This window comes from Esox lucius, chromosome 8 (genome assembly GCF_011004845.1).
Source record: "Esox lucius isolate fEsoLuc1 chromosome 8, fEsoLuc1.pri, whole genome shotgun sequence".
In the NCBI taxonomy this organism is placed as follows: domain Eukaryota; kingdom Metazoa; phylum Chordata; class Actinopteri; order Esociformes; family Esocidae; genus Esox; species Esox lucius.
The window spans coordinates 4,443,122-4,467,360 of NC_047576.1; the positions used below are offsets into that span (position 1 = coordinate 4,443,122).

The 24,239-nt window shown below is 44.5% G+C and overlaps 1 protein-coding gene across 2 annotated transcripts in view; it reads left to right on the forward strand.

The window, feature by feature from the left end:
- atp10a (ATPase phospholipid transporting 10A) overlaps positions 1-6,758 on the forward strand; it is a 45,310-nt gene extending 38,552 nt beyond the window's left edge. For both annotated transcript variants that reach the window (XM_029121710.2, XM_029121711.2), the window contains exons 19-21: positions 93-197; positions 3,073-3,260; positions 5,038-6,758. In XM_029121710.2, the coding sequence (XP_028977543.2) occupies positions 93-197; positions 3,073-3,260; positions 5,038-5,869 (1,125 nt within the window). In that variant the 3' untranslated portion in view covers positions 5,870-6,758. The remainder of the gene's footprint in view (positions 1-92; positions 198-3,072; positions 3,261-5,037) is intronic.
- The last annotated feature ends 17,481 nt before the right edge of the window (positions 6,759-24,239 follow it).

Here is a 24,239-nt window from a genome sequence, read left to right on the forward strand (position 1 = left end):
TCCCTCCCGGTCTCTCTCTCCCTCCCTCCCTTCCTCCCTCCCGTTTGTCTCTCTTTTTAATCTCTCTCATGGTGTCTGTCCCATCCCATCAGGCCTATGTGGACTCAGACGTTGACCTGTTTACCTGGGGAACACCCATCACCACGCTGGCTCTCCTCACCATCCTCACGCACCTGGGCATTGAGACCAAGACCTGGGTAACTTCCCAATTTATTTACACTTGGATGCCTCTTACTTTAAAATCCTTGTCAAATCCTCATGTTACTGAATAGACCAGTTCACATTGAGTGTGTGCTCACAGACCACACAGACAGACATTGCATAAAGACAGACTGCATGTCAGCTTGACTCACTGACAGAGCAGGCAGACAGCATGCATGCAAATAGACGTCACAAAACGGAGCAGAGACCGTCAGCATTCAGACAGACAGGCAAATGGATAAAGCAAACAGACAGACAGGCAGAAGGACAGAACAAGCTGACAGACAGGTAGATGGTCAGAACTTGCAGACAGACAGGTCGATGTGTCCTGTGCTGCTGTCTGCTACGGTTTGTTACCAAATGGCACATTAATCACAATGTTCTGTGCTACTGTTAACAAGGTCCATGAAACTATCCTGAACCCTGATGGAAAGAATGTACCACAGCACATAGAGAATTCACTTGCATTTGGTATGCAGCCTCAGATGCTGTCAGTCACCAGCAGTTTTATATTTATGACCCTGAAGGAGCTTATAGCTTTTCCGCATTCCAGCCTAGCTGTATATTTCATGCTGACAAGTTTTGTAACATGAAAAATGTCCCTTTTTACCATCCCTTCGACTGTCTGCCTTCCTGGACATGACTGGCCCTGGTGCTGGGTGGGAAGAAGCAGCCACATTCAAATTCCTTGTCTGTCTGTCTGTGAAGGTTTAGGGTAAGGAGGACGACGGAGAGTCAACCTTTCCCAGTGCATGTCGCTGCCTCGTTCAGATTTTGAGACCAGACCAGGCAACTCCTTGCCTCCAGGGCCAGCAGTGATTACTGGAAATGTATTTGTTTCACAGGAGGGAAACCAAAGCAGCTCCTAACTTTGAACTTAATATAAAATTGCTAATTCAGAAGAATAAAAAAATCCTTGATATGTCAGCCATCTTGGCCTTCATAAAGATTAGGAACATGGGGATGAATGCTGCTTCTATGTAGTGTAGACAGTTTTCCATCTACTACATCAGCCCAGAACAGTGATCATTACTACTACATCAGTCCAGAGCAGTAATCATTACCACTACATCAGTCCAGAGCGGTAATCATCACCACTACATCAGTCCGGGGCGGTAGTCATCACCACTACATCAGTCCGGGGCAGTAGTCATCACCACTACATCAGTCCGGGGCGGTAGTCATCACCACTACATCAGTCCGGGGCGGTAGTCATCACCACTACATCAGTCCGGGGCGGTAGTCATCACCACTACATCAGTCCGGGGCGGTAGTCATCACCACTACATCAGTCCGGGGCGGTAGTCCTTCACCACTACATCAGTCCGGGGCGGTAGTCCTTCACCACTACATCAGTCCCAAACAGTAGTCATCACCACGACATCACATCAGTCCAGAGCAGTAGTCATCACCACAACATCACATCAGTCCAGAGCAGTAGTCATCACCACGACATCACATCAGTCCAGAGCAGTCGTCATCACCGCTACATCAGTCCAGAACAGTAGTCATCACCACGACATCACATCAGTCCAGAACAGTAGTCATCACCACGACATCACATCAGTCCAGAGCAGTAGTCATCACCGCTTCATCAGTCCAGAACAGTAGTCATCACCACGACATCACATCAGTCCAGAGCAGTAGTCATCACTGCTGCATCACCACAGCAGTCTAGACTAGTACTCATAATTCTTCATAAAATTTAATTTCATTGATCATTTAGCCTGTCCTTTTGTGAGATCCATCTGTTAAATGCAAACATTAGTTATCTAGACACAAATTATCTAGCTAGCCAAACCAAACAGACCTCATCAGTCCTATACCTTGTTATGGTAATTCCGTCGATTAGAACTGTTAAAAGAAGTAAGTACAAAGACAAAATTCTCTTGGCATAATTAGCAGTTTATTAATATCTGCAAATAGAGAGAAGCGTCAAAAAGCTTACAAAATAAGACTGCTCATTCATTCTCTAAAGACAACATTTGTTCCTTTATCCCTACCTGCCCCCACTTAAGTCTTCTTCTACCCTGTCTTAGGTGTTTACCCCCAAAGGGGGTAGGGGAACATCGTAAAAGACATGCTCAGACAAATAGCCACATGCCTGAAGAACAAAGAAGGGATACACTTATTGGTTTAGGCAGATTAACAGATGGTCAGGAATATTCCGTCCAAAACTAACAGGCTACGGTACAGTTTCTTTCTTCAGTCAGTAAGGCTGCTCAATTCCATCCATTGTCCCATGAACACCTGTCACTTTATATCATGCTCATCTGCCAATCATATCATACACACCTGTCACTTTTACATTGGTTTGTGTTATCTTATCTATTTATATATTATAATTACTGTTACTTTTTTTTTACTTTTAACTGCACTGTCTGGAGTAGGAAAACCAAGCATTTAATTGCCATAGCTTATTTCAAATGACAAGTAAACCTCTTGAACTTGAACCCAACTGATATCTTTCAGACGTGTCACAAACAAAGACCAGAGTCTAATACCAAGCATTAGAAAAGCAGACAATTCTAAAATGTACATCAGTTAAGAGAAATTCCATGACAGCCTCCGTGGGTCAAAAGAAATGGGTGATGTCCAGTGAACGCTCAGTGAGTCATAACAACGACCCAACATGCACTGCGCTGTCTGTGTGGCTCTCCTTCCCTGGTGCCACCATAGCACCTGTAGGAAATCACAGGAAAGTAAATGACTTCTATGTATCATTTTCCTTCATTTCTCTCATCGGGAAGGAAACCGCCAGTAAGCATTTGGTTGCTGTATGTGTACCTTTCATCCTATAATTATGGCCAGTTACGCTGTCGGTGTCTCCCTCTCTAATATCCTTTAATCTTCCTCGTCCTCTGCCTGTAGACGTGGCTGAATTGGCTGTCCATCTCCTTCAGCGTGTGCCTGTTCTTCACCGTGGCTCTGTGCTACAACGCCTCCTGTCCCAGCTGCTTCTCCCCCTCCAGTCCATACTGGACCATGCAGACCCTGTTGGGGGAGCCGCTGTTCTACCTGCTCTGTGTCCTCACGCCTGTAGCCGCCCTCATGCCCAGGTCAGTGGGGTGCGCTCGGAAATGCGCACTCAAATTACTCCCCAGTGATGTGTGGCTCGGGGCATTTGAAATTAGCGATATTTGTCGGTCAACCTTTACGATATAAATCCCCTTTGCCCTGGCAAGCCCTCCCCATGTGCTGCGTTAATATCTAGCCAATGAGGTGACAGTGGAAATGTTATTTGTAGGAGCCAAAATGCCATTTAAAGAAGGTCGGATTCCTTTGTATTATATTCTTTATTACTTAGATGAGACTCTGATATTATGATTACTTATCTACCTGATTTTTCTAAGATGATTGAAGGATTTGCCCCGCCCACTTTACTGGGAAATAGTCTGGGAAGCCAGAGAGTCCTAGCGCTAATTGTGAGGCTTTCCAGTTCCCAACCACCATTACAGCACTTCACCACCATCAATTAATGTTATCCTTTACACACACAACACTCATTTACAAAAGGCATATTATAGTTATTTGAAAATGTAATTATGGATGAAGAAGTGTGGCAAACGATCAAACCAGTGGATCTAAAGGAGAAAGAAAAAGTGTGTTGAAACTAGTATAACTTTTACTAGGAATGGGTCAAATTTAGGCTTGGCAGCCACTACATTTTTATTGTGCGGGTATCTGTGTTACAAGTGAATGACAACTGTTATCTCTTGGATCTTGACAGACAGCCAGTACATCTGGTTCACGCTCTGGTCATGAGAATTGACTTTTCCTTGACCACACTGTCTTTTCCGTAAGGGAGAAAAGGCACAATACAATTGTATAGTTTACATAGAATCTTTCTGCCTGCAAATAATACATTTTGAAGATTGCAAAGGAGCATTGCCCTCCGTCTCCCAGCTTTATTTGTATACTGTAGCCCAGAATGAATTCCAGGCTGTAGGCTCTCCATTTTAAAAGAGGTCTGCACCCCCTGGTGGGCAGAATAACTATTGCATACACAAACTGGTGCCCCAAAAGTGATGATACCACTCACCTGACATAAGACTGAATCCAGACATCACACTGTTGATATTTTGTACTTTACAGGTACTCTACTTTTTACCTCAGTATTACAACCTCTGAAAATACTCTGGAGACATTCAGTAATATAAGCATTCCTGGGAGATTCCTAGGTTCAGACAACACATCGACACGGGGTTTGAGTAAGACGCCTTACGCCGTTTCCAAACGGCCGCTCGACCCTCCAAAGTCGGCACACTTCCTGGGTCATGTCAGCACATTTTCATGACACGGAAGAGTCAACATTACAATCTCAGTCTGAGTAAGGTGGGCATGAAAGCTAGTTCCACATGGCGAAGTCATTTAATGCTGTCCTAACCGTATAAGGTTTTCACCAGACACTTCAAACACACAGATCCTAATGGTGTGATGCTAAATGGGTCAGGGTTTTCCTCTATGTGACATTCAGTTCAGAGTAACCCAGGTTGACCTTCTGACTACATTAAAACGGTGAACATGAACATGAATGTTGAACCCTGTGATGAGGTCAGTTCATTGTCACTGAAATGTGAAGCGGTCAGTTGACATCAGAATGCTGTTATCCTTCACTCTGTCTCATCTGGGAAAACGCGTCAGGGCGTCTGTATTTACATCACTCGCCTCCCTCGGACAACCTTTGAAAACGTTTGAAAAACCATTGAAAACATTGCCCAATCAGTGGGAGTGATGACAGCAGCCCAGAAAGCCCTTCAATGAAGTGCACTCTGTAAAGAATAGGGCTCCATTTGGGACATCCCCTTTACTGTACTGTCTCCTCTCTACCTCCAGGTACTTCTACCGGGCCTGTCAAGGTTCTCTCTTCCCCAGTCCGGTGCAGGTGGGTCGGCAGCTGGACCAGCTGCCCAGTGACATCCGTAGAAACATCCTCAGTCTCAGCCGGGTCCAGGCCGGGTCTCCCCTGGATCTCAGACCGCCCTTCCTGTCATCGCTCTCCTTCGCTGGACCTTTCCCTAAGGGCTGCAGTCACGGGGTCGCCACCTCCCAGAACCAGTACAGCTTCACCAAGAGGCCCCCGGACCGCCTCGACCCGTCCCTGAGCGGGGGGGTGGCCGGAGGGCTAACAGAGAAGAAGAGGTGCCTTGATGAAGAAGATCAGTACACACTCGCCTCAACAGAGACTGATACCCTGCCTTATACCAAAGAAGGCCCTCGGGCTGGGACAGGGGGCGGGTCAGGGGCAGGGACGAGGGGTGTGACAGGGGCGGGGTCAGGGGTCAGGTTAGGGGCTGGCGATGGCGAGACATGGACTGGGCCTGATGACCCCCCGGCACCTCTGACCCAGGACTGTCAGGATGTTACTCTGCTGGATTCTTCAGACCTGAGTCTATCCAGCTGGATCACTTCCACGCCCCTCCTGGGCACACCCTGGTTGACCACGCCCCTTCTGACCATGCCCCAGTCAGAGAGCATTCAGCTCACTCTGCCACCTGCTGGCAGAGACCAGTCTGCAGCCTACAGACGGAACTGTGACGACCCTACACCACACAGGCCACCTGAGCACAGGCCCATCCTCCCTACTGAGGGGGCAGACCACGCCCACAATCAGGCCACTCCCACCTGTCCCAAAGAACACTCATCGCTTCAAACCACCTTACTATGATGTTTTTAGGTTTTAATATCTGTTATTTTATTCCCACTCAGATTTGCACGAAAGCTCTATTGAACTGTATTCTATTTTTCAAGATTGTTATTTTATGGAACTTACAGCAAATAGGTACTCATTATCCTGTATTTTAGATGTATAAAATCAAGTGAAGTATTATTTTTTATTGTGAATTGTTTTTTGACAACTGGACCGTGTCCTTGTTCGTTAAGATTCTGGAATCTGTACAGAGATACTTTATGTGAAAACTGGAGGGGGAGGTTGTTTGAAACCTGAGAGGAGATCAGTTTGTTTTGGACATTTGTTTTGTCTCTGCTTGGAGAATGCAGCACCACTGTACTGCTTCGTATCCACCCCCTCAGCCATGTCTGGTGACATGTTCACCTTAAACAGTAGATAGAGCTAAAATGGCCTTTCTTCAAGAAGGCCTTGCTGTTCAGTGTTGAATGCCTTCTGTTGCTTGGCTGCCTACAGATCTGCATTCCAGCCTGTTGTGTTTTTTGTGTTGCTTCGTTGTCTAGAGGTCTGTATTCTGGCCTGCCATGTGCCTTCAACACTAGTTCTAATTGATCTGGCTGGTAATATTTGATGGCAGTAGGGTTTCCAGGGACTTTCTAACTCCCCCTGAGATAACAATGAAAGATTTCTCCAACTGTTGTCCCGGAGCAGAATATACCAGTACATTTATAACCTGAATCTCTACTTGAATCTTAACTGAAGCACAACAGAGTCTCTGAGCTCGTTTTTGAAAAACGACCTGAATAAACGCTCAGTTCCTAAAACACAGAATCTCTGTATAATGATGTTGGCTATATAGGCTTTTACTGTTGTCCTGCACATTCCGTTTTGTACTCATAAGCTACAGACCATTAAAATATTCAAAGTATTCATAGTGGATTTCTATTCCTACAGAACGTCAAGCAAGACCCTGTCTTGTTTTGACTGTAAAGCAAATTAACCTCAGGGGAGGCCCATACCCCTGGGTATCTAAAGCCAGAGGACTATGAAACTAGGCGTAGACTCACTAGATGTAGACTTAAAGTGGAACATGATACTATGGTTTGTCTGCCTCAGTAATACACCCCGCGGCTTGTAAAGGCTTTACATCTGGTGATCTGTGTCATGTGACTGTTGGGTATGTCCACTGCTCTTCTATGTCTGTAGGAAATGGAGCAGCTCTCTGACAGACCCTCTCGAAGCACAGTGCAAGTTGGATATTTAGCCTGTATTGTTGGTGTGAAGTGACAATTCACTTATCCATCTCTCGTATTGATTGCTGGTGCTACTTGGCTGAGAGAACTGGGACAACGCTCTTAATCAAGCACTACAGAAATTGCCAAAGTTTGTACATTACACACGGCGTTCATGGGTCAGATGGTGTGAACTGACAGACATACGCGCTGTTCATTGTGAGGTAGTTTGTTCATCGGGAGGTAATCAGTGAGCTGTAGTGGTTACCTGGATTGGACTGGGCTGTAACAGGTCCCAAATGGATCTTTTTATATACTGCACTATTGTGACTGTGTGGTCTGCGTGACCCACAAGGCCCTGTTCGGACATAGTGGGACTGGATTGAGATTGTGGCTGAGCTGTGATGTGAATCCAGGTGTCCAACTGTAAACTCAACATAATCCATGTTAAAACTTTGCAGATGGCCATGTTGCAACTCCAATGAATAACATAGGCATTCTTGTTACATAATTACTATGCTAGTGTCATTGTAGAACATTTCAATGGAACTGTCTGTTGTTGCAACCAATCCAAAGCATTTTGTTACAACCATGATTATACTCGAACGTTTCAGTCTGTGCTGTTAATGTCGGATCCATGGTGTGATGCTCTTTCAGACTAAAAAACTAAAAACGTCTGTATTCTAAAGTCCGGGGAAGTTTTAAGCGTATATTTTGTATTGATGATTTTTTTTTTTTTTATATATATATATATATTATTTTAACTTTTTTTTTTTTTAAAGGACAATATGTTGTGTTGACCTTTTGTCATAAACTATACCAGCATTTACCAAATGATCTTTTATATGCCGGGTTGTTTTCCATGTGTCTTAACACTGGGTAAGGAAATAAAGATTTTATTTGTTTTTATATTTTTTTGTAAAAATGTGGAATACATAAACATTGTTTAATTTCATCAGATGGTTTTAAACCAATGGGATGCATAGTGCATGTATGTTTTCTCTACCTGTTTTGACAGAATTTGATTAGTGTTCTGTCCAGACACACACACACACACACACACACACACTCTGTTTCCTGTCTGTTTGTCCGTATTTACCCAGTCTCTGTCTGCTGAAGTTCAACCTACAATTGGGAATCCTGGATGCCTCAAATGGCACCGTATTCACTATGGGCCCGGGTGAAATGTAGTGCACTGCATTGATTAGGGTGTCATTTGTGACTCACCCTGACCGCTTCCTCTGCACAGCACTTCATCCTAGAACAGAGGCAGTCTGGATTATTCTGATGGGGTTCCATGGTTCACTTCTACTGGTTCTGTTACTGTTCCTATGGTTCTTATTGATGTTTTATGTATGTTTTCTGGTCAAATTTGAGGGAACTGGATTGTAGCGTCTCATACCTTTTTAATGTTAATGTGTAGTTATTGGTCGTTTATATAATTTTACCATATTTCCAGAAGTTCTGTCTACTCTGGGCTTTAGGTAATTGTTCTGCAATTGCTTTGTTTGTTTTTAAGGTCTGCTGACACGGAACAGAAAAAACAACTGAATTACAAATAAATGTTAACTGATATGACAATGTATTTTTGCTGATTATTGTCAACATTTATTTCAAATAGCTCTTTCTACCTTCTTACAGTAGCATAGCCCCTCCTACCTTCATAGCATAGCCCCTCCTACCTCAATTGCATAGCCCCTCCTACCTTCCCACCATAGCTCCTCCTACATTCGTAGCAAAGTCCCTCCTACCTTTATATGTCCTCAACCTAGGGGAGGGGTGGTGGAGGGAAGGATGCATGGCTGGATGTACATGGAATGCATCTTTGTTGGCGCTTCCTGACCCTAGTGGATTTAAACCACCAGCGTATTCCTCTCTCCCCTGGGGCTTAGACAAATGTTGCAACAAGCTCCGCAGTCCAGCTCACCCCGCACCACCATGTTCTGTAGTCCTGAGATCCATGTTCTGTAGTCCTGAGTTCCATGTTCTGTAGTCCTGAGTTCCATGTTCTGTAGCCCTGTGTTCCAGGTTCTGTAGCCCTGTGTTCCATGTTCTGTAGCCCTGTGTTCCATGTTCTGTAGCCCTGTGTTCCATGTTCTGTAGCCCTGTGTTCCAGGTTCTTTAGAATTTGTCCAGGAGGAGGTGAAGAAGGAGACAAAGGGGATACACCTCTTGATGATAGATAAAGCCTGTGTCCCAAATGTCACCCGGTGCATCTCTACTGGCCTGTGGAGTCCTGGGGAGTAGGAAGCCATTGGGACAGAAGCATATAAAGGAAGGTGGGTGATGATATTTGGCCCTGTGCTCTTGTGTTGTTGAAAACTTAGCCTGTGCTCAGTTGGCTGGAGATGTACAGTTAGGTCTGGAAATATTTGGACACTGACACAGTTTTCACAATTTTGTCTCTGCACGCCACCACAGTGGATTTGAAATGAAACAACCGAGATGCATTTGAAGTGCAGACTTTCAGCTTTAATTCAAGGGGTTGACCAAAAATATTATATGAAATGTTTAGGTATTGTAACCATTTTCATACACAGTCCCCTTATTTCAGGGGCTCAAATGTAATTGGACAAATTAATGCAATCATAAATAAAATTGTAATCCTTTGCAGGCAATGACTGCTTGAAGTCTGGAAGACATGGATATCACCAAACGCTAGGTTTCCTCAGTTGTGATGCTTTGCCAGGTCTTTACTGCAGCTGTCTTCAGTTGTTGTTTGTTCGTGGGTCTTTCTGCCTTAAGTTTTGTCTTCAGCAAGTGAAATGCTTGCTCAATCGGGTTGAGATCAAGTGATTGACTCAGCCATTGCAGAATATTCTACTTTGCCTTAAAAAAAACTTTTGGGTTGCTTTTGCAGTATGTTTTGGGTCACTGTCCATCTGTATAGCGCGTCCAATCAACTCTGCTGAATTTGACTGAATCTGAGCAGACAATATATCCCTATACACTTCAGAATTAATCTGGCTGCTTCGGTCTTCTGTCACATCATCAATAAACACTAGTTTCACTTGCATTGAGAGTTCTTTTGACGGCATGTTGTGGGTTCACAGCAACAGCTTCCAAATGTGAATGCCACACCTGGAATCAACTCCAGACCTTTTACTTGCTTAATTGATGAAGAAATAACAAAGGAATAGCCCACACTGTCTTTTGAAACCGCTTTTGAGTCAATTGTCCAATTACTTTTGGTCCCTTGAAAAAGAGGGGGCTACATACAGTACAGGCCAAAAGTTTGGACCCGCCTTCTCATTCAATGCATTTTCTTTATTTTCATGACTATTTACATTGTAGATTCTCACTGAAGGCATCAAAACTATGAATGAACACACGTGGAATTATGTACTAAAGTGTGAAATAACTGAAAACATGTCTTATATTCTAGTTTCTTCAAAGTAGCCACCCTTTGCTCTGATTACTGCTTTGCACACTCTTGGCATTCTCTTGATGAGCTTCAAGAGGTAGTCACTTGAAATGGTTTTCCAACAGTCTTGAAGGAGTTCCCAGAGATGCTTAGCATTTGTTGGCCCTTTTGCCTTCACTCTGTGGTCCAGCTCACCCCAAACCATCTCTATTGGGTTCAGGTCCGGTGACTGTGGAGCACTCCATCACTCTCCTTCTTGGTCAAATAGCCCTTACACAGCCTGGAGGTGTGTTTGGGGTCATTGTCCTGTTGAAAAATAAATGATGGTCCAACTAAACGCAAACCGGGTGGGATGGCATGTCGCTGCAGGATGCTGTGCTAGCCATGCTGGTTCAGTATGCCTTCAGTTTTGAATAAATCCCCAACAGTGTCACCAGCAAAGCACCCCCACTTCATCACACCTCCTCATCCATGCTTCACGGTGGGAACCAGGCATGTAGAATCCATCCGTTCACCTTTTCTGCGTTGCACAAAGACACGGCGGTTGGAACCAAAGCAAAGGGTGGCTACTTTGAGGAATCTAAAATATAAGACATGTTTTCAGTTATTTCACACTTTTTTAGTACATAATTCCACGTGTTCATTCATAGTTTTGATGCCTTCAGTGAGAATATACAAATAAATAGTCATGAAAATAAAGAAAACGCATTGAATGAGAAGGCGTGTCCAAACTTTTGGCCTGTACTGTATTAAAGAGCTGTAATTCCTAAACCCTTCCTCCAGTCTGGATGTGAATACCCTCTAATTAAAGCTGACAGACGGCACTTTAAGACCATATTCATTATTTAACTGTAACTTCAATATATTTTGGTAAACAGCCAAAATAGCAAAACTTATGTCAGTATCCAGTTATTAACTGTATCTCTGATGTACCTTTCTGTTACATACTTGTCTGTCTCTCTTCAATGTACCTGTCTGTCTCTAATGTATCTGCCTCGCTTTAGTGTGTCTGTCTGTCTCTGCAATGTACCTGTTTTTAATTGTACCTGTTTTTCAATCTTTATCTGTCTCTCTATCTCCTTTCTGTACCTCCCTGTCTGTTCAGTGTTGCGGTCTCTCTCTCTCTCTGTCTGTCTGTCTGTCTGTCTGTCTGTAATGTTCCTTTCTGTCTCTTTAGTGTACCCATCTCTCTCTGTATTGTATATGTCTCTCTGCAATATACCTGTCTGTCAGTAATGTACACATCTGTCTGTCTCTCTTTCGTGAACCTGTCTCTCTCAACAATGTATCGGTCTCTAACATAACTGTCTGTCTCTCAGCAATGTACCTGTCTGTGTGTCTCTGGTTCTCTGTTCTGTTTTTTACAGGTTGGAGCATCTGTTTCTCCTTTCCAGTGGCAGCAGAAAGAGGTTATTAATGGATATCTTGTGAGGTGGGCGAAGGGGGGAAAAGGTCCTGAGACAGGCTCTGCTGATGCTGCCGTTCGTTTCTCTGCCCTGGGAGGAGGAGAAGAACAATTACTGACCGCAACTGCACTTTTCAGACACTACGTCTCATCAGTAAAAGGGCAATTTGGGATTATTATATCCACGTTTTGTATTTTTAAAGTAATGGTATTGATATACTGTTCAGTATGGGCTAAATGATGCTTATACATTTCTGATGAGCTTAGTAAATCCATCACATCATAATCAAATATATACTTTTGTTAACCCTATTGTAAATATACAATTACATTTGTAAAGTCTTAAACACCTTTAAATACCATCATTTAAATTTGTAAAGCCTTAAAGCACAATTAAATGCAATAATTTTGGTCTCATGGATGGTCAGTCTGCATCTATGCATTCAGGGGCGGTATATTCCATCCGCTGTTTACCAAAACAATGGCAGGGAGCTCAGCTGGTCATTTTGGTCCCAACTGTCGTTTGTCTCTTTAACACCAATAATGACTACTCTGCACTCACAACCCTGCTAGCCTCTCCATCTGTTTCTCCAACAGCTGAACGAAGCGTAGCGTGAACCCGCTGCATTAATCAGCTACATTTTTGCATAAGTTAGTTCTTTTGTGACATTATGGTAGTTATGCTTTCTCTCTCTCTCTCTCTGTGTGTGTGTGTGTGTGTGTCACAAAGCCCTTAGAGGTTCCCCTAACACTCCTGCTCCTACCCGATAAAGAGGCGAGATGAGAAAATAAATTATGTTTGTGTCATAAGCAAAAGCAATGTCAATCCGTGGAACATTAGCTGTGCTTAAGTCGTGCATTTGCCACCTCCCCGATCGATCCTCACCTTGTCTCAGGGCCTCTTACTTGTTTTGTCGTCCTGATTTGTTTTTGATTTCCTTACAGACCGGAAGGAAACCCGCACCCCGGTGGTTGATACAGACAGCCACCAATAAGACTGCATCTCTTCCTGAAGTCATTTGCAGTGTATTCTCACTGGTCGACTGGTATGTGCCTGTGATTGGCAGCTGTATCACTTAGTGGGTCATCATTTTACCAGCCTGAGATCACAGCGTTTTCCATTTGTCAAAGTCTGCCAGTGGTCTGGGTTCGCTGGTTTATGTGACTCAATCAATCAATTCAATCAAAATTTATTTATAAAGCGCTTTTTACAACAGCAGTTGTCACAAAGTGCTTTACAGAGACACCCGGCCTTAAACCCCAAGGAGCAAACAACAGTAGTGTTGAATTTCAGTGGCTAGGAAAAACTCCCTAAGAAGGTCGAATTTAGGAAGAAACCTAGAGAGGACCCAGCTCAGAGGGGTGACCAGTCCTCTTCTGGCTGTGCCGGGTGAGATATTAAGAGTCCAATTGGAATAATAAATAAATTTCTCTTGGCTAAATCCAGAGTATATTTGATTTTAGACTAGGTCAGAAGTATGACCAGGTGGACAAGGACAGGAACAGCAACGGTCCCCCCCAAACCAGGTAATCCGCAGGTGTGGACCAGGACCTCATCTCCTTCTAAAATTTAAAATTGGAGGAAACTGAGAAAAGTTAGTAGTACATCCCTCATGTCCCCCAGCACAATAATATAGCAGCGTAACACCTTGGAAACTGAGACGGGGGGGTCCGGTGACACTGTGGCCCTACCCGGGGGAGGCCCCGGACAGGGCCCAACAGGCAGGAAATCAATCCAACCACATTGCCAGGCATCAACCAAAGGGACACCCACCAACCGCAACCCCCCTGAATGAGGGCCGAGTATTGCTAGCAGCGTACAGCCCAACTGCACAAGTGCGCAATAGAGAGTCAACAACAAGCCATTGACTCTTCCCCCGAAGGGCATTGGAGGGAGGGCATCCCCAGTGGCGACGAGAGCCCACCTGGCAAGACAGCAAGGGTGGACAGTATCAAGCCTACTGGTCACCCTTCACGCCCCCGGGCCAGGCTACACCTAATTATAAACCGTGCTGTAGAGGATGAGTTTTTAGTAGACACTTGAAAGTTTGCACTGAGTTTGCATTTCTAACCTTAATTGGCAGATCATTCCACAGGAGTGGAGCTCTATGAGAAAAGGCCCTGCCGCCAACTGTTTGTTTAGAAATTCTAGGTACAATTAAAAGGCCTGCGTCTTGCGATCTAAGGTTACGTGTAGGTATATATGGCTGGATCATTTCAGCAAGGTAAGTAGGAGCAAGTCCATGTATTGATTTATAGGCTAAGAGTAAAACCTTAAAATCAGCCCTAACCCTAACAGGCAGCCAATGTAAGGATGCCAGGACAGGAGTAATGTGTTCAAATTTTTTTGTTCTCGTTAGGATTCTAGCAGCTGTGTGCAGCACTAATTGAAGTTTATTTATTAATTTGTCTGGATAACCAGAGATAAGAGCATTGCAGTAATCTAATCTAGAAGTAACGAAAGCATGGATTAATTTTTCTGCATCCGTTTTTGATAGGAAGTTTCTAATTTTTGCGATGTTTCGAAGATGAAAATAAGCAACTCTTGAGACATATTTTATATGTTCTTCAAAGGAGATGGTCAGGGTCAAGGGTAACGCCAAGGTTTTTTACAGTTTTTTGGGATACGACCATGCAGCCTTCGAGGTTCACAGTGAGATCTGCTAACAACGCTCTTTGTTTTTTGGGTCCTAAAAGGAGCATTTCTGTTTTATTTGAGTTTAAGAGCAAGAAATTCTCTGTCATCCACTTCCTAATATCTGAAACGCATGCTTCCAAAATAGCTAATTTAGGGGCTTCTCCATGCTTCATTGAAATATATAACTGTGTGTCATCAGCATAACAGTGAAAGTTAATATTGTGATTTCGGATTACATCGCCCAGAGGGAGCATGTATAGTGAGAAAAGTAATGGGCCCAGAACCGAGCCTTGAGGAACTCCAAAGCATACCTTTGACTTGTCAGAGGATATGCCATCCACACTAACGAACTGATATCTTTCAGATAAATAAGATTTAAACCAGGCTAGAACATGTCCACGTAGCCCAATATTGGTTTCCAGTCTCTCTGAATCCTGCTGTATAATATGTATACAATAAAACATTATCAAACTCCTATACTACTTGTGTGTTCATTTGTCAGACTTCACCCTTATATTACTTGGATGTGTTTGTGTCAAACTCCTCCAATATTCTGGACACTGCATTGCTCAGCTTGGTATCCATGTCTCATATTTCTGACCATTAAATGAGATTAAAAAGGACTGAGTTATGAGTCATTCAGACAACAGTCAATTGATTATATTAAATCCCCTTCATAAAACCCAGTCACTCTGGTCTTAATTGTTAACGGTGCTCTCCGTTACTTTCTTGAATTTGCAGCTGCTTCACTGCAGGTATGGGACTCCCGGTTTTAACATGCTGACAATGCCGGGGGTCAGGCGCTGCGCTGTGAAATTTGACTCAGCGCTGCCCAGGACATGATAGTGGAATGTTGCACAGGGGTGCCTTGTTGCATTGAGCTCCAGCGACTCCTTGTGGCAGGTTGAGTACCTGCCAAAGCTAAATTGTGGTTATTAAACATGTAGTCTACGATTCTTTTGTAAAAGTGGCGATGTCAAGCCAAAAAGGGTCCCTGAAAATATTGTACTTTGTCATGTATGTTCTCATTTGGAATTTCATGGCTAAATAAGGGGTGGTTGTCATGCTGCTTCGAGATTATACACATATAAACAACATATCACACATCCAGACCAAAACAAGTTATCTTGTTAATCGCAAATGCATTTCACTCAGGCATGTGCAACAAGATAACGCTGGACTTGACTGAATGGTGTGATAGCAATCAGAGCGGCTTGCTTGGAGGAAAGTGGTAAAACGTGGTTAGAAAATAAAATAATTTGAGATGTTAGTCTCAAATGGATTCCAAAGTGTTTTCCATCTGTAGTCTTGACAAGTCTTTTAGTGTGACTTAAGGAGCTATCAGCTTGTCCTAAATGATACCCTAACCCTATAGAGTGCACTCATAAAGCCATTTGAGCCATGGTCTACTCCAGGGCCTGATTTCATAGAGAGAGCAGGGCCGGTTCAAGGCATGAGTGGTTGATTAGGGCCCCTGACCACCAACAGTTAGGGGGACCTCCAACAGTAAGGGGGCCTCCAAAAGGCTAGAGCCGGCGCTGAGTGAGAACCTTGGTTGCCTTTTAGATGGAACTGATCATTATCACTATTCTGAGGCACTTGTAATACAAAACCAGCTCTGTTAGACTTGTATTACAGGCAGATACTCCTGTCAAATATGCAGAGAATTAACTTCAGTGTTTCCACTACTGTACCGTCGCCGTGTTCCAACCGCTTGAAAACGCTGAATGAAGCAAACTACGATGAGATAGACGCTTGATGAGCTGCGTGTCGCATCCCAAATCACACCCTCACCACTCTCCAGCCCTGGTCAAAAGTAGTGCACTACATGGAGAATAGGATTTGGGAGGCTAAGGCCTGATCAGACCTGCAGCTCATTAAGCTCATTGTACTTTGCGTTCATTCAGTGTTTTCAAGCGTGAAGACCATGGTGACCTGACAGCAGTGTGGAAACTCTGCCATTAGCAGGGAACCGGGAGCTGTCTGTGAACTGAGCTACAGTGAGGGGACGTTTTAATAAGGCTGGAATCAGAAATATTGGAGTGCTTGCTGTTTTGGTGTTGTTTAATTTATTATGCAGGGCTTTCTTCTCTGTGAACAGGGCACACCTGAAATAGAGAACATTTTCTCAATGTTTCGTCTCCCCGAATAAATACTGGGCTCTGGGGAACAGAGAGATGATAAGGCCACCGAGCCTGTGTAGGAGATTGTGGGAAGAGAGAAACCTCTGGGTCTGTTTATGGAAGAGAGAGGAACATCCGACCTCTGGGTCTGTGAATGGAAGAGAGAGGAACATCGGACCTCTGGGTCTGTGAATGGAAGAGAGAGGAACATTGGACCTCTGGGTCTGTGAATGGAAGAGAGAGGAACATCGGACCTCTGGGTCTGTGTATGGAAGAGAGAGGAACATCAGACCTCTGGGTCTGTGTATGGAAGAGAGAGGAACATCGGACCTCTGGGTCTGTGTATGGAAGTGAGAGGAACATCCGACCTCTGGGTCTGTGTATGGAAGAGAGAGGAACATCCAACCTCTGGGTCTGTGTATGGAAGAGAGAGGAACATCCGACCATATTGGTCACATATTGTTTGAAGAGGATGATCTCTTATTAACTCTGTAACCTTTTGTCTCCCTTTCTCTCTCCCTAGAGCTCTCTTTCCTCCATACTGACATATACAAAAGTTTCAAAAGGATGCAAAATATGTAACAGCTCTGGAAAAAATTGCACTTATTTTTTTCTTTCCAGAAAAGTTGGAAAGGAAGGTTTTGAGTAAGGAAAAGGGGGGTTAAAATTAAGAGACCACTGCAAATTGAACGCTTCTGTTCCTCACTCAAAACTTTCCTTTTCAACTTTTTTGGAAAGGAAAGAAAAATGTGCAGTGGTCTCTACATTTTTTTCCAAAGCTGTATGTGCATAATATTATTTATGTTGTTGTAAAAATTTGCAAACTTGAAGTATTCAAAGTAAGAGATAATTATGTGATGGCACTAAAAAATTGGTTTGTGTTTGTGAACAGATCTGAACACATTATCAGATCTCTGCAGATGTACTGTATCTGTCATGATGGTAAAAAAAAGTTGTATTGGAAATAGGTCCAATAACATGATGGCCCCAGTTTCCAGATGTGACCTTAGTAATTTTTATTATTATCATCCTAATCTAGTCGACATGAGTACAGAGACTTAGCCGACATGAGTACAGAGACTTAGCCGACATGAGTACAGAGACTTAGCCGACATGAGTACAGAGACTTAGCCGACATGAGTACAGAGACTTAGCCGACATGAGTACAGAGACTTAGCCGACATGAGTACAGAGACTTAGCCGACATGAGTACAGAGACTTAGCCGACATGAGTACAGCGAGTAGGAACAGCAGTTTATGATGGAAATGATGAATCAGCTTCATGTGAGCTCCCTAGTAGAGATGTGGAATAAGGCTGCCTGCCATCCTGTCTCTCTCTCTCCCTCCCTCTATTTTTGTCTCTTTGCATCACTCCCTAATTCCCTCCCTCCCTGTCTCTATTCCTCCTTGTTCCTGCCTCACTGTCTCTCTCCCTTCCTCTATTGTCTCCCTGTCTTCCTACATGTCTCCTCCCATCACTATCTCCCTGCATCGCTGCTTGTATCCCTGCCTCCCAGTTTCCCTTCCTTACTGAATCACTGCCTCCCAGTTTCCCTTCCTTACTATATCCCTGCTTCCCTCCCTGTCTCTCCCTCTCTGCCTCCCCGTCTCCCTCCCTGTCTCCCCGTCTCCTTCCATCTCTCCCGTCTCCTTCCATCTCTCCCGTCTCCCTCCATCTCTCCCGTCTCCTTCCATCTCTCCCGTCTCCCTCCATCTCTCCCGTCTCCTTCCATCTCCCTGTCTCCTTCCATCTCTCCCGTCTCCCTCCATCTCTCCCGTCTCCTTCCATCTCCCCGTCTCCTTCCATTTCTCCCGTCTCCTTCCATCTCTCCCATCTCCTTCCATCTCTCCCCGTCTCCTTCCATCTCTCCCGTCTCCTTCCCAGTCTCCCTGTCTCTTTCCATTTCCCCGTCTCCTTCCATCTCTCCCCGTCTCCTTCCATCTCCCCGTCTCCTTCCATCTCTCCCCGTCTCCCTCCCTGTCTCCCCGTCTCCTTCCATCTCTCCCCGTCTCCTTCCCTGTCTCCCCGTCTCCTTCCATCTCTCCCGTCTCCTTCCATCTCTCCCGTCTCCTTCCATCACTCCCCGTCTCCCTCCCTGGTTCTCTGATGAATGTGGAGCTTTGTGCTTCACGCTGTTATCAAAGGGCAATTTCTCGAATCATTGAAGATGCTGTAATCAGCACATTTAAAGATGTGAAAATGACACCTATTCACATTTGTTTAGTTGTTGGACATGATTTAAGTCTCCTACTGTAAGAGAAATGAGGGCGGTGGCGGGATGGAGGGAGGGCAGAGAAAGAAGGAGAGTGTGATGGAGAGGAGGAAAGAGGGAGGGAGGAGAGAGAGGGGGGAGTGGGACAGAGTGGGACCGAGGGGAAGAGGAGCAGGATGGAGCAGAGTAAAAGAGGGATGGTGGGAGGACTGGGTTTGGAACGGATGGTAGGCATTAAATCACAGTTGTAATCCCAGAGAATTTGCATCACTTCAGGCAGGCCGTTGCTTTTTCGAAATTGTGCTGTCATCGCTAGATGCCAGGCCTCATATCGTTCACGTTGTAAATATGCTAATTTTGGTTTTTCAAAGCTTTAAAGGAATTCCTGAGTTATTACCCCTGACCCTTTCATACCAGGTTTTATGATGTGTGAGAGGGGAATATGAATTATTCTATGGATTATACTATAAGACGGCATTAGACATTTGATAGGCTGTCTTTGTTTATGTCCACCTAACCGAACTGAGCTTGACTGAGGAGGGTTACTGCTCAGCGTCTGTGTCAGCTGTACTGTAGGACTTCTGTTCTACATCACTTTAATCCTGTGGATCATTATGAATAACGGCTGGGGGGATTTTTAAGGGCTCAGATGCTTGACCCCTTGTGTTCTGATCTCATAAGCTGACCCCAGATTGATCCACGTGTTCTGATATTCTCAGGTGATTGCCAAGGTTCGAAGGTGAGGTCTTATTGGATCGTATTTCAGGTTGCTGTAAAATGTGATCATAACATTTCAAAGCTTAAGAAATTGTCTGTGGAAGTGACAGTGATTCTGTGAGATGGCAGAGCCTCCCAGTGGCCCTTTGAAGAAAAGCATCTTCTCTGTGATTCACAACTGCGTTATCAAACCAGGACAAATGGGATGCCTGATGCTTTATTTGATTCATTTCAATTCCAACTGTTCTGATTCTCAATGAAAACCCACATTTTATATGAGCAGTCTATGCCAATGTACCTTTTATTCATCTTTATTACAGACCAGGCAAAGAATTGAGCACATCGATTTGAATAAACCATAGGCCCGGCATGCCTTTAACTGTGTCCAGTTATCTTCCAATCACTGTGTGGTGTCAGAGCAGAGTGATCTGCTGCCCGCATCAAACATCATGTAGCTACACTGACGGGGTTTGACCTCTCACATGTTGTCATGGAGATGAAGCGACTTTGCCTCCCAAATGGTACCCTATCCACTTTATATAGTGAAGTACTTTAGATCCTATCCCCTTTATATAGTGAACTACTTTAGATCCTGTTCCCTTTATATTGTGAACTGCTTTAGATCCTATTCCCTTAATATAGTGAACTGTTTTAGATCCTATTCCCTTTATATAGTGAAGTACTTTAGCTCATATTCCCTTTATAAAGTTAACTACTTTAGATCTTATTCTCTTTACATAGTGAACTACTTTAGATCCTATTTCCTGTACACCGATCAGCCATAACATTATGACCACTGACAGGAGAAGTGAATAACACTGATACACCCATCAGCCATAACATTATGACCACTGACAGGTGAAGTGAATAACACTGATACACCCATCAGCCATAACATTAAGACCACTGACAGGTGAAGTGAATAACACTGATACACCCATCAGCCGTGGTCAGTACCAATCAAAAGTGGTCCAAGGAAGGAAAAGCGGTGAACCAGCGACAGGGTCTTGGGCGGCCAAGACTCATTAATGCACATGGAGAGCAAATGCAGGCCCATGTGATCTGATCCAACAGACGAGCTACAGTAGCTCAAATTGCTGAAAAAGTTAATGCTGGTACTGATAGAAAGGTGTCAGAACACACAGTGCATAACAGTTTGTTGTGTATGGGACAGCATAGCCACAGACCAGTCAGGGTGCCCATGCTGACCCCTGTCCACTGCCGATAGCACCTACAATGGGCACGTGAGCATCAGAACTGGACCACAGAGTAATGGAAGAAGGTGGCCTGGTCTGATGAATCACGTTTCCTTTTACATCACATGGATGGCCGGGTGTGTGTGAGTTGATTTCCTGGAGAACAGATGGCACCAGGATGCACTATGGGAAGGAGGCAAGCCGACGGAGGCAGTGTGATGCTTTGGGTAATGTTCTGCTGGGAAACCTTGGATCCTGCCATTCATGTGGATGTTAATGTGACACGTACCACCTACCTAAGCATTGTTGCAGACCATGTGCCCCCTTTCATGGCAACAGTATTCCCTGATGGCATTGGCCACTTTCAACAAGATAATACTCCCTGCCACAAAGCAAAAATGGTTCAGGAATGGTTTGAGGAACACAATAACGAGTTCAAGGTATTGACTTGGCCTACAAATTCCCCAGATCTCAATCCAATCAAGCATCTGTGGGATGTGCTGGACAAACAAGTCTGATCCATGGAGGCCCCACCTCCTAGCTTGCAGGACTAAAAGGATCTGCTGCTTACGTCTTGGTTCCAGATACCACAGCTCACCTTCAGAGGTCTAGTGCCTCGACGGATCAGGGCTGTTTTGGAGGCAAAATGGGGACCTACACAATATTAGGCAGGAGGTCATAATGTTATGGCTGATCGGTGTGTGTATTGAACTGCTTTTGACCAGAGCCCCAGGGTGCCTATTGGCACTCGTTTAGGAACCTCTCTAGGGGACCCGGGCGGACTGCTGCAGAGACAGAATGTCCCACTGGAATAAAACTCTGTTCCTAGCGTGGTACCCTCCCAGGATCTTGAGCACTCCCCCAGGAGAAGCGTGGTCGGAGCACTGCACAGGGATTAACTACTGTTGAGGAAGAGGCCGTGGTTCGGAGATCAGCTGCACGTTGCTGTAGATTTATAGACTGGCTGAAATGGTGCAGCCTTGCCGACTGCCTCTCCCTTCAGAGCAACACACATCTAGCCCACATGGAGTCCCAAACAAACCTGAGGTGAAGGGATCAGAAGAAATCAATATAGCAAATGGTCTTGACTCAGCCATGACACAAGCCGTCATCTAATCTATCTCCATTCTTGATTGATACGTGTTTTAAAAAAAGCATTTGCCAGTCTGTTCAGTTACTATTTTACCAGTAGAGTGGAAAAACTACGACATGATAGTTTAAACAATGAACCATCATATATTTTTTGAATTTGGGCCAACTGAGAAAGGTGGTAAAACTACAGATGTTCACCAATAATAAGACACCAGGAAAAGACAACCTGGGTGAGAAAGTGAAGTCAAGAACAGTCTAAATCTTGTTTTTCAGGAGATTAGATTTGAATAAGATGACAAAACTATGTATGAAACATGACTGTTGCTTCAACATTGGGGCAGCAGATGAAGGCCGACAGGTAGACATTAGACACCCGGGTAGTTTGGCCAGCACCATCATGGTTAGGGGGATTAATAATCAAACGTCTTGTGACTCCCTCTGGCAGCTTGGGAGCCCACCTGCGAAGTTGGTCCCTCCGGTGAATACGAGGATTCTGATCTCAACTGGTTAAGAGCTTTGGTTTTCTGTAAGTACAAATTTGTAATATTTGCTGGGATTGCATTCATATAGTATTTCTATTGTTTGATGAAAGCAGGAGCAGAGACTTGAACCTCTGCAGTCTCTCATGGCAGAATGTCACCCAGCCTCAATGAGAAGGCAACATGGCTGTTGTCAGAGATTACAACGGTCTGGTAAAAGGCATTGACCAGGAAGTGGCTGATTCATGTTTATACTCTGTAAGAGAGAAAGGAATACTCTCTATCAGGGACGTTGGAGACCTTCCATACTTCAAAACATGTTTTATTCTTGATGTGGAAGAACTTGCCTGAATTAGAGGTAAGGGCGCACCTGGAAGAGGATCTATCCAAGATGTCTAGGACACTGTTAGGATCCCTCTAATAATTAGATTTATCTGCAAGATATTTAGTATCATGAATAGATGTTTTGGGAAATAGTGTTTATCGGTGTCTGGCCCATAGATATTCAGGCCAGGATGTTTGACAACGTCCTTGTAGCCACCTTTCCACAACGAAACTCTGAAGCCCAGCATGTCTCTGAAACCCAGTACATGTCTCTGAAACCCAGTACATGTCTCTGAAACCCAGCATGTCTCTGAAGCCCAGCATGTCTCTGAAACCCAGTACATGTCTCTGAAACCCAGTACATGTCTCTGAAACCCAGCATGTCTCTGAAACCCAGCATGTCTCTGAAGCCCAGCATGTCTCTGAAGCCCAGTACATGTCTCTGAAACCCAGCATGTCTCTGAAGCCCAGCATGTCTCTGAAACCCAGTACATGTCTCTGAAACCCAGTACATGTCTCTGAAGCCCAGCATGTCTCTGAAACCCAGTACATGTCTCTGAAACCCAGTACATGTCTCTGAAGCCCAGCATGTCTCTGAAGCCCAGTACATGTCTCTGAAGCCCAGCATGTCTCTGAAACCCAGTACAGACCCAGGGTGTGAAGTAGAGAGAAGGGGTGACCTGGAGGAGGCTGTGTGTAAAGTGATTGATGAGAGGTTGTTTGTCAGTGCCATTTAACTAGATCCTAAAACTGATGGAGAGGAAAGACCTGAGAAATGAGCTGTCCAGTGGTGGCACGCTCTGTTGACTATGGAGTTTTAAAAGGATTCCTGTCTCCGTGTCTGAACGGACAAAAATGGCCCCATTATAGTGGGTTGTGTCACAAAATGGCACACTATTACATATGTAGTGCACTCCTTTGAACCAAGACTCTAGTGCCCATAGTGTTCTGGTCAAATGTAGGGACCTAGGGTTTAGGGGTTCATTTGGGAGGCAGATGTTGTGTGTTTCTGCTTGTTCAGATAACAGTTGGTTTCCTCTGTCGATCAGTTCACAAGATTGTAGAAAACAACATCCACCGTTCCACCTAGCTAGAGTCATGACACTACCACAGCATCATTCAGCTACGGTCCCCAAGGACTTTTACACATCAGGCCTCACTGCCAATTGACTCCAATGTCATCAGACATGGTGTATCTACACAGAGGAAAACAGAAGATCTTAGAGTTTTATGAGCTATGCACCGCTTTGGGAAGAGGCGGCACTGAATAGATTGAATAAAACAGCATAGCTCGATAGCATTTCTACTGCACCACGGCACAGCCCTAGCATTGACCATAGGCCCCATCGTTCAGGGGGTCAGTCCTAGCCTGGACTATAGCCTACATCAGTATGTTCCTGTACTCCTGTGGCAGTATGTTCCTGTTTTCCCATGGTAGTAAGTTCCTGTATTCCGGCGGCAGTAAGTTCCTGTATTCCTGCGGCAGTAAGTTCCTGTATTCCTGCGGCAGTAAGTTCTTGTATTCCTGCGGCAGTAAGTTCCTGTATTCCTGCGGCAGTAAGTTCCTGTATTCCTGCGGCAGTAAGTTCCTGTATTCCTGCGGCAGTAAGTTCCTGTATTCCAGCG